The sequence below is a fragment of the Oreochromis aureus genome, linkage group 4, assembly GCF_013358895.1.
Source record: "Oreochromis aureus strain Israel breed Guangdong linkage group 4, ZZ_aureus, whole genome shotgun sequence".
Classification (NCBI taxonomy): Eukaryota; Metazoa; Chordata; class Actinopteri; order Cichliformes; family Cichlidae; genus Oreochromis; species Oreochromis aureus.
The window spans coordinates 15,984,939-15,996,455 of NC_052945.1; the positions used below are offsets into that span (position 1 = coordinate 15,984,939).

Consider the following 11,517-nt stretch of genomic DNA (forward strand, 5'->3'; position numbering starts at 1 on the left):
GGCTCTGGACCTGTGACTTCATGATGTGGATGTTTTCTCACCTTTTCGCTCAGCTGTGGCTCAGTGGAGAAGCTCTGGACAGTGATGAGCACTTGGAGCAGCTGCAGGCTCACTGAGCTGCAGTCTGACTCACACTGATGCAGCAGCACATCCACACACGCCAGCAACTGCTCCAAGTACATAACCTGTGAGAGGCGTGGTAGGAATGCATTATTATTAAGACTGTCTTTTCTTTGTGAATTCTAAGAGGCAATGCCGCTTTTTTAACCAGGTGACATCATTCTGGAACAACTAAATGGCTGCCTGTCTCATGTTTCCTACCAGTAATAACAGATGAACAAGATACACAGTAACACAGAGTGAGAACTTTTTTCCCCTCATCTGAAAACACACGAGTGTGTGTGCGATTGCTGACACTTGTCAGGCAGTGTTGTGGTGAGCTCATGTTTAGACAAAGACCTGCAGGTCAGACTAATTTCCATGCCATCACTGGGACTGTGGCCTTTTTTCCCCCCTGTTTTCACACAGCCTGTCATTAGGGTGTCAAGGGGGTAGAGTTAGAAGGAGAGTGAGGGGTGGAAGGTGTAAGTGTGATTGAGAGTGTGTGATTTTGTATGAGTTGTTAAGAGGAAGAGTGCCCTCCAGGTGTTTGCTTTGGTCTGCTGGAAGACCAGTTGGGTTTTGAAATGGTTTTGGTGGTAGTTGGCTGACTAGCACTAGGTGGCGCACTCTCTTTTCCCAAATTTGAATCCTGGGATTAATTTCCAAGCAATCAGGGGTTACAGCAAAGTCATATAGCAATGCAAAAATAGACTAGAGCAAACACTTAAACACAACTCGCCTGCTGCACCACGCACTGGTCTTGGAATGCATTTTTCGTGTCATTGACCAGGGTGGGGGGGATCCCTTCTTATGACTGAGCTTTTCACTGGGACATACACACAGCAGGGGCACCAGGGAAGCAGTACTGGAATTAACGCGGCACACACATTCAGATGCCGCATATTAAACATTCGCAGAAAACAACGATTAGGGCTGGCAGAGAGTGAGGGAGCGGAAAAAGTGGTGCGGTGTAATGACTAGGTGGACACCTGGAGCAGGTCGAGATACACCTGGTTTTATTGGCCTGGGCAAGTTCCAGAGGCCCTCGTCACCTCGCGTACGTGCATCTGTCCACCGCTGGATGCATCACTTACGATACTCCTCTATAAGAAGCTAAACTACGACCTGGAATTTCTATCCAATGGGGAACCCCTCCACTCCACCAACAGCTACCGACATTACTATAGCAACAGAAAAACAAACACTGGGAGTAGATGCAATGTCGACCCTTTGCAGTGAGCTGAAAGTTGCCTTTTTTGCAGTCTTTGTCTGCTCTTCAGTTGAGCAGTGAGCGGTATCCAGCTGTCGCTGGTGACAAGGTGCATGCACACAGGAGACTCGCTAATGTATGAAAGTACGCTTGCTTATTCAGCAGAACAGTTGATGTTGCGACATTGTGAAGCTTCTCCGTGTGCAGACAAGATGAAAAGACCTTTCTTCTAAAGCCTGGCTGTGAAACTCACAGAGCTCTTCCAGCTCTAACTATCTTTACCAATCCACACCAGCCCTGCAGATGTGCTGATGTCTCTATCACCATGGCAGCCTAAAACACAGGGACACCACAGCTGTGAAAGGTGTGTATGATATGATCCACTGAGGCCATGTGGGAGTCATAAGAAAACATAAATTTCACATCTGAACACGGTGGCTTCTTTAACCACCCTCTTTCATGTCCGCTCAAGCTCCTGAAATCATCTTCAATTTATAACCAAAAGTTTTTTTGTTTTTCCACGAAGCATCTGTCATTTATTTTTGTGAGTCGTCCCACCCCCTCTTTCTCAAAATAAAGAAAAGAAAACACAGCTGAAAGAGCCTGTGAGGTTATGTCGTGCAGAAGCATCATATATCAGCTCCTTACAGGGCCTTCAAGTCTGCCTACGCTCACTCTGAAGTTTATTTATCTTTAATTTCTTAACAGGCTTCATTGTGTTCAAGTCAGACTTCACCTTCTCCTTTTTCTCTGCCTCTTGTTCAGGTGCTACATAACTCTCTGAAGAGTGCACTATTTTAAAGACCTTTAAATGTCTATATTTATAAAAAATTAAGAATAAAATAAGGTACTGAGTGTGGCTTACTTTCTATGCTGCCATTGTGCCTGCAGCTGAACAAACTTTTATCCATTAATAATCAAAAGCAGGTCAATCTAAAGGTATTCAGAGTCAGCATTTTACTGCAGAGAGAGCTCACCGGCATGCTGAATGCAGGTGGTCCTGTCTCCAGTGGTGTTATTTACAGCTACACGGAGATCTGGCCCATCTCCATGCTATGAACTCTGCCTGTTGTCAAAGAATGTTGCAGGTGCTTTGTCTCTGCCACCTCCCCTGAGCAGTGCTCTGTGCTTTGCCCTCAGAAACAGAGGAGGAGAATGACAGAGTAAGATAGATGGAGAGACAGACAGAGAGGAAGCAGAGGTCTCCCTGCATCTGTGCGACAGCATGTGACTGTCCCATCCGGTTAATTCTTTTTCTGGTTGACCCCACCAGACAGCAACGAGGGAGGACAGAAGGAGGTCAGTTTCCGTATTCATTTATCACCAGCCTTGACCAGTCAGGCTTTGAAATTTCAGGGATTCCTTGAATGGCATGGCTGAACCGCAGTCTGGCGCTAGGAGCTCGCCTGGCTATTAAAAAAACAAAAACAAAAAAACCAAAGCCTTTGCGTTGCCTTGCCTGCTCAGAGGGGTCACAGCAGTCATCCTGGGGTCACATGAATTAGTGGATTTTTGTTATTATTATCTCAAGGAGGAAACTCTTGCAGGGCACTACAAGAAGGGATGGGGTCATGGGTATAGGTAGGCCCGTCGTGCAGTTATCTGGCAGACAACTGTTATTGTGAAAGGGAAACATATTTGGCACTAGAGGAAAAGAAGCATGGAAATGTCTGCTCCGCACACGATAGGAATTTTCCTCTTATTTACAAAGAAAGCCCAAATGTATTTCAGTCACAGTTCATAGTTGCGATTGAGCAGAGGCGGTGCCATCAAAGACGTGCAATGCTAGATTTGAAAAACACCATGTGGCCCTGAGTGTCACCTTAACAGACTTGGCATTTTGGAGAATTCCTCCACAGTGAACCTCCTGAACTCACCCCATACAGTAGAGCTATTGAAAAGTCTTGAAGACTCTCACCTTATCATCAAACTTATTTCCATAACGGACAAATTACAGCAGAAATATATACAGTAGACGATTGCTGCAAAGTCACTGCCAATAATAAGAGTGCTAAGGTACACAGAGAAAGCAGAAAATGACCCTTTATGACACTGCCAAGATCATCTAACATGACTTTAAGAGAAACAGCTGGTGCACACAGACTAGCTGGGATGGGGAAAATCAAAACATGGCTTCCTGTGAGGGACGGTAAGCTGTCATCAAAACAAGTGTGATTTTAATGTTTTAACTTTTTCAATGTGTTCCTCCCTTACCAGTAAACTTCATACTGGAAATAAGCTAAAAAACAGTAAGAGGATGTGTTTGTAGTGGGCGAGCAGGAGGTACATGGCATTACTGGAAGAACACTCATACTCAGGTAAATGAGTTCAAAACAGGCCAACCACAACGAAACCCGAGCTTCCCTCTGCTGACCTGTTGATATCCCTGGCACACATCGGGCTGGGCCAGAGCGTTGGCGACCTGCTGGATGTGTGGTTTAAGGAGGGGCCTGGAGCATCCTCTGAGCACGGCAGCCAGCACCATGAGGGGGGCCCAAGGGTGGGAGGAAGAGTGTGGGCTTGCCACGTGATCCAGCAGCAGTTTGAGGAAAACAGGTGGAGGGACAAAGGTCCCTATCAGTTTAGCAGCTGCCAGACACTGAAGGTGGAAACAGAGAGGAAGAGAGTCAAGAGCAGAGACCTGAGGGAGTGTCAAGGATGATGAGGAGAGGAAGTCATTCTTTCAATTTTCCACACATCAAAGATCAGCCTAATCCTCACATGCAAACAGGTGCATCCCAAGTCCTTGAGCCCTGATTGGCCCAGTTTAAATATAGAAGCATGTTTAGACTGACATGAAGAATAACTGCTGACTCAACAGAAACAGTGCTACTTTACAGTATGTGCAGATGTGAAATTTACTGAATTCCACATTTAAAACAATCAAACAAAAAAATCTTTTAAAAACAACGTGATGTATAATCTGCTCCACTTCTCTGGTTACTCACATTGTTGACTACGTCCCTCTCGCTATCTGTGCAGGCCCGATAGAGGGTGGCCAATAGAGCTGGCAGGTGCTGGATGCAGTGGTCCTCGGCGTGGAGCAGCAGCACTGAGAGAAGCTGAGAGGTCTTAACCCGCGTTGGCACCAGCCAATCGGTCACATCGTGTGTGATAGCCAGTACCAGCTTCCCCAGATTTCTCACAACCAGCTCTCTGCAGCCCAACCCTGGACGCTCCACTGCAAGAGAAATTGAAACATTCACCTAAGCATACTCTGCCACTGTTTGTAGTCTGTATTTTCTTTGGAAAAACTCGTGTACTCCGTCTCATTCATTTAGCATTAAGATGGAGACTTCCAACAGAAAATAGCAGATAATAGAGAAAGATTTGCTTTACACATTTTACTGAACACTCTCCAGGATGCTAGGTTGTGATCAAAAGTATCTCAAATATCACATTTTCTGTTCGGATACATTTCATAATTAATTTATGTGTAGTCTACGTGTGAAATCATTGTGTTACACATATTGTTATGAACTATATGAATCCTTAAAAAGAGCATTTACAGCACAAGAAATGCCACTGATTCACATATTTTCAAAAGTGTGCTGAGTGGGCTCTACATTCTCTAGAAACCTCCCCCAAAAAACACTTTTTTTGACTGAGATTCGGCCAAAAGGGGCTTGTCAGAGCAAGAGTTAACACTTTTCCATATAGCCTTCTACATTTCACTTTTGCTTGTCTTTCTTTTCACTAACCTGCCGCCTTATTGCCCTTCTCCTATAGGCACACTAATGAGAGAGGAAGGGAGGACTAAAGGAAGCCAGAGATAAATCAGAGAAACACAACAGGACAAGACCAAACAAGGCCCTTTCTGGTTGTCTCTCACTGTTTGACAGTGACCTCTTCACACTGGGAGGCCCGGCAGATTTATGATCTCAAGACAAAAAGGGAAAGAAGGAAAGAGAGAAAGAGTCTCTTCCTTTCCTGTCGCCAGGCAGAACCAGTATTCATTCCTACTGTCACATGTGGAGCAGTGGGACGTGTACAGGAGCTTTTTTTAAAAATGCAGACTTGTGCAACCGTGCTGTGCACATATTTGTCCTGGCCCTCTAGGCAAACTGCAGGCCAACTATTGTGGCCATGTTTCAGGTTCATATTGCTACCAGGCCCGAGGCAAACACTAATCTTTCCAAGCCAGTACCTGCCCTGACAACAAAGCTGTCATAGACTGCATCATTTCTTCTTACTGTACATTATAACTATGAACAGCTGTAATAAAGAGACACGATTTAGTGTAGTAGGGTGCAGCTATTACATTTAGCTTTACACTGACATGCAGCTGCTTTAAGAACTCTGAGTCTAGACAAGAAAGTAAAACCCCCATATATAGAAAGCTTTCTAATCCCTTGCCTCACCACCTACGCGGAGTCGAGGTTGATGCATTGCACCGATGCCACCCACTCCACAGCTTATTCTTGTCTTGTTTACTAAGATCCCTAGATCACAAACAACAACAGCTTTTAGAACTACTGAGATGGAGAAAAATGTCAATGTCAAAGTTCACCATTCACTCTAGCTTGGACTCTTTCCATTATTTACCAAAATACCCAACTGGATGACCACACTCCTTAAAAACTGTAGCATAGGGAAGAAACAGCAGCTTTGTCAGACCTTCTGATGGGTAATGTGGAGGTGGAGTGAGAAGGAAGTCCATTTTGTCCTTGATGTCATCTTCATTCTCCTTCTCCCACTGCGCGCCTACCTGCTTCCACAGATCAACAGCTAGAAGTCTGAAAGAGGAAACGGGAAGAAATATTATTTCTTATTCATCCTAAATGAGAAATAATAGTATGGTCATTGTTTGCACTATATTTCATATAGCCACAATCAGACAGTTTATATGTAACTGAAATATGTAAATGAAAGAATGTAAAAACAGTACTGCATAACCTGTTTAGGAATTACAGCCATTTTTATACACACACACTCCCTCATTTTCAGATGATCAGGAGTAATTGGACAACTGGCTGATGGGCAGTTTCATGGCTAGATGTCATTATTTCATGACAAGCAGAAAAAAAGCTCTGGAGTTGAACCTGCATTTGGTAGCTGTACACTAAAACTCTAAATATGAGGAATAAATGATGTTTGTGCAAGTGAAGGGGGTTCATCATTAGGCTGAAACACCAAAATAAATATTATCAGCAAGCTGGGAAACACTTCAGAACTGACACTGACATTGTTCAGCTGAAAGGCCATAGAAGTCAACTAAAGCGCACCATGGCAGAATTCTTTCACTGGCTAAGAAAACATCTAACACAAAAAGGTGAGGAGAAAAGTGTATCCTTGTTAAGGTTCCAAGAGCATGAAGCCCACATTAGCCTTTTCCACAAACATCTAAACAGGCCCACACAGTTCTGAGAAAAAAATTATTTGGACACATGAAACCCAGATTAACTTTTACTGGAATGATGGGAAGAGATAAGTATGGAGGAGGAGAGAAACATAATTCAAAGCACACCACATAATCTGTCAAACAAAGTGGAGGTAGCGTTGTGGAATGGGCATGTATGACTACTAGTGTTTAGTGATCATGTGACTGCTGATAGAAGTAGCAGAGTGTATTTTACAGTGTACAGAGCTACGCTCTCAGCTCAGAGACTGATCAAACAGTGCTTTGCAGTGCGAATGGATGATGAAACAAAGCAAACTGCAAAGTAACCTAAGAGTTTCTCACTACAAAGAAATGGGATGTTCTTCAATGACCAAGTCAGGTCACATGATCTCAACCCAACAGAGCATGCTTTTTCAGTTATTAAATACAGAAATGAATGCAGAGACCCACAAACAAGCAGCAACTGAACATAGCTGCAGTAAAGGTCTGACAATATATCTCAAGGGAAGACACAAAGCATTTGGTGTGTACAGTCAGTGACCCCAAAAGTTTTTTACTCACATATTACAAACAATTCTTAAATATAAAATTTGGTTAGTTTATCAAATTGGAAATAGGAGAATATGTATAAAAATGACTGTAATTCTTAAACCCTTAAAAAGCCTTGAATTAAAGTTGAAAACATGCACTTCAACATCCTGTTTGAATTAAAAGCTGCTGTGTTTGTGTACAGAAATTGTGTCACGTAGTTTCTAAACAGGAAATTACACTACAGAATAAAACTGTGGATTTTAACCTTATTTCTGGGATCTCATCATTGATGGTGCTGAGCAGGAGAGGGATGAGTTTGTGAAAATAAGAATATCTGTCTCTGAAGTGCAACAGCCAATCACCGACGACTGCAGTCACAGCTTTTCTCACCTGGATCAAAAGAGAGAATGATAGTGGGGGCAGAATTCAGGATCTTCTAAACAGACAAAATAGTTTTGAGTTTTAGAACAAAAACTTGAATCCATGGTCATGTTATTCCTGGAAGTTTTTTTCCCCAAAAAACTGAACCTGTGGTGAGTCGTCAAACAGTCTCTGTGCCAGGTGAGAGAGCACGTCATCCACTTTTTTCCCACTTCCATGCTGAATGACCGCCCCAGTGGCTTCAATGACAGAAACCCGTACCCGAGTGTGCTGATGAGCAATCGTCAACATGAGGGGCTTAATGAGACTCTCAGCTTGCATGTGAAAGTGCTCTGAAGAGACAGAAGAGAAAATGATTGCAGTCCATTCAACTGTCTAACTGAAAGCTGGATCATGCAGTGATATAATACACAACTTATGATACATTATCAGACCAAGTACAGTGCTGTGAGAAGAATTTGCCCTAATCCAGATTTATTTCCTCTTTTTTGGACACTTGTCAAACTTGCATGTTTCAGATCATCAAACAAATTTTAATATTAGACAAAGGTAACCTGAATAAATAGAAAGTGCATTTTAAAATGATAATTTCATTTATCAAGTAATTTAGGTAGAAAATTGAGCTTAATCACAGCTAATTAATGATTTAACAAGAAGCAGGCAATTCCTTTTTCTCACAGGGCCAGGTAAGTTTAAATTGTTTTCCCCTTAATAAATGAAATCATTATTTACAAACAGCATTGTGTATTTACTCGGGTATTCTTTGTCTAATATGAACATTCATTTGATGATGTGAAACACGTCAGTGTGCCTACGAGATCTGTTCAGGCAAAACAAGCAACTACTGACTGCTCTAGTTTCCCAGCACAAAAACGTCACTCTTGCCATTTAATATAACTGCGGAGGCACTTGCGCAGTACAGGAAAGAGAGCTGTTGGGCCCCAAACATGTCTGTGTGCTTCGAAACCATGGTAACCAGCTTTCTCCACAGCCACAACAAAACCCATTTACCAACCTGGCACACACTTCGCAAAGTTCACGGTGCACTTGCAGCTTTCACGTTTAACATCGGGGAAAGGGTCTACGATGGTTCTCTGCAGTATGTTGATCACTTCGCTCAGATAGGGTGCTAAATTCTTCCCACACACTTCCACTATTAGAGTCAGCATTTCCACGGCCGACAGGCGAAGTTCCTCCGCTGGCTCCAGGATCTCCTTCTCCCCAAATCGCTGAGCCAAGCAGGGCATGAGATAAGGCAGCGATTCCTCCGGCTTCGGGACACATCGGATAAACTCTGTTAAAACCGCTATAGTAGTTTCTCTGCATCTTTCCATTGGGTCTGACAGGCATTTAAGGAGAGGCTTGAGGAGGGAAGAAAAGACTTCCTGTAAGGCGCTGCTGGACAGTCCTTTATCAACCGTCTCCTTCTTGATCGCCTCCAGAGCTCTTTTTCTTGTCGCCTTGTTGTCTTCGTTCAGACAATTTAAATGTCGGGCGAGTCCTCTCAAAACTTCAGAGGAAGCATGCTCGTCTCCAGTCGCCATCGCCGCCATCTTGGCTGTCGTTATGGCAACCGGCATTCGCACGACAAACAAACGACTGCTTTACGATAGTTTCAGATTCAAAAATATGAAACTTTATTTACATTCGCAAACACAAGACTTTAATGGTGGCATCTAGGACTATTCAGATGTTTCCATACATTATTACAGCAGACAGAAGAGATTTTCCAATACAAACACAAATTAAAGAACTAAAAAATATAAATCAACAGAATAAAAAAACGCTACCCCCCCCCCCCAATTAAAAGTTCACCAAATTGCCAAAACAGAATGAAAATGACATACACTATGATTTTATTTGATGTCTCCCAGCTATACAAACTGTATATTCTGTTAATTAGCCAGGTTTGGCTTACAATTAAACTTACAGTTGTGGTCAGACACTCATCATGGCCATAAATCTCATGGCTATTTGGAGATTTTAATGACGTTTTTGAACTGTTTGTTTTTCAGTGTTGGAATACAATACAGTATACATTTATTTAGGATTTTCTCTAATCCATGCAGTGTCAAAAGTATACATACAGGCTAAAATACATACATAGACCCACTTGATAAGTGGTGCTGAAAGTACAGTGTCTTTAACTTGACAAGGTCAAAGTCTATTAACTTCTCATGAGTGATCATGATTGACTACAACTGGTTATTTCTCAGACCAACAGTCAAAACAATGGGAAAATCCACAAAACTCAGTGAAGATCTAAGAAGGAGAATTGTAGATTTACACAAGTTGGGAAGGTCTCTTGGAGTCAAATCTAAACAACTGCCAATTCAAAATCACTTTGCCAAAGTCTGGAAGAAGAGCCAACTGTCACCCTCATATTGGTCAGGATACTCAGGAATAACCCAGAAACCACCAAGACTGAAGCCTGCCATGAACTGGAAACTACAAAAACAATAGCGTCACTGTCCACAGTGAAGAGTAGTTTACATCATTGTGGACAATGACCAAGAAAAATGCCCTTGTTCCAAAATCATCACTCAACTCGGCTCGACTGAAATTTTAAGGGTAAATGGGTTAGAAAAGTTTTATGATCAGACAAGACAAACTTGAACTACTCTGCCACAATGTCAGAATATATGTTTGGAGGAGTAAAGGTGAGGCTTTCAAACCTAAGACTTTTCTCTGCATCTTTCCATTGGGTCTGACAAACATTTCAAGAAAGGCTTTGTGAGTGACAGCCAAGCAATGTGGTTGTAGCATGATGGTCTAGAGCTGTTTTGCTGCTAATGGTACTGGTACAATGCACAAAATGGATGGAATAATAAAAAGATCTTTACTAAATTCCTTGGAGTTTCCCATTATTCTAAGATTTAGCCATTACAATGAGTACTGCCAAACAAATCCTGGCAAAGAGAAATTACCACTTCAATTCACTTCAGTCAATTATGATCAACAAGAAGTATAGGCTTCTTCCTTGTGAAGTCATTAAGAAGACTTCACAAGGAAGGACAATTTACACATATTAAACAATTTAAGTAGGTGTATGTATATATTTGAGCCTTTATGTATACTTTTTGTGGATTAAAAAAACCCCCTCAAATAAATTAAACTTGCGCACCCAGTTCTTGTTCTCTTCAGTCATTAGAGATGTATGATGTCCAGTCATTCCACCCTGAAAAAGAACAGATCAAAATCCCAAATTACCATGACATTCATGCCCATAATGAGTTTATGTAAACTTCAGACCAGAACTGCTGATAATTAGAAAGCTATTTGTGTTGCTTGTGTACACTAGAGTCAAAAGCCAAGAGACATGACAAAGGAAAGACACAGAGAGAGGCGGAGTGAGGTAATTAATTACCTATGTGTTTAACAAAACCATCCCAACACAATAGATAATATAAACAAGTAAAAGCAAGGTATTATCAGTACTGCGGGTTTGTGAGTGCATATGATAATCATATCACAAAAATATAATCACAATCATATAATGATACGACAATCATATGGCATGATAATATTTTATTATCAGTAATAATGAAGAATTGTGAACAATGTGGACAACAAGCAAAAATGCATGATGGAGATGACCTTTTAAAAGTCCGAGAAAATGTTGGCGTTTTATATGAGAATATTCATAATGCAGGACCTTTGACACACTTATAACAGAACCAGGTGGCATTTGTTGGGGTGGGCACAGAGACTAGTGTCTCAGTTTTAGATTCGGGATGGTTTCTGAGGCTTTAAATTCAGTGTTATTTAGCCGTAGGACTAATCATGTGGTGGGAAAGCATGCATATACGTCATAAAAATGTGATACTAGGGCTGTAGCTGCAGAGCAGTGAGGCTGTAACCCCAAAGACTATGATGGAGACGTTCATACTGGGAAATGAACGCCTCTAAGTAATACTAATAATAATAATAGCAGCAGCAAGTTCTTTTTTGT

The 11,517-nt window shown here is 42.0% G+C and overlaps 1 protein-coding gene across 1 annotated transcript in view; it reads right to left on the reverse strand.

Annotated features, from left to right (window-relative positions):
* LOC116321452 (dynein assembly factor 5, axonemal) overlaps nucleotides 1-9,125 on the reverse strand; it is a 28,147-nt gene extending 19,022 nt beyond the window's left edge. The window contains exons 1-7 of the mRNA XM_031741307.2: nucleotides 8,581-9,125; nucleotides 7,713-7,897; nucleotides 7,450-7,574; nucleotides 5,930-6,048; nucleotides 4,261-4,493; nucleotides 3,687-3,911; nucleotides 42-185 (exon numbers count right to left, since the gene is read on the reverse strand). Of these exons, the coding sequence (XP_031597167.1) occupies nucleotides 42-185; nucleotides 3,687-3,911; nucleotides 4,261-4,493; nucleotides 5,930-6,048; nucleotides 7,450-7,574; nucleotides 7,713-7,897; nucleotides 8,581-9,118 (1,569 nt within the window). The 5' untranslated portion in view covers nucleotides 9,119-9,125. The remainder of the gene's footprint in view (nucleotides 1-41; nucleotides 186-3,686; nucleotides 3,912-4,260; nucleotides 4,494-5,929; nucleotides 6,049-7,449; nucleotides 7,575-7,712; nucleotides 7,898-8,580) is intronic.
* Between the last annotated feature and the right edge of the window lie 2,392 nt (nucleotides 9,126-11,517).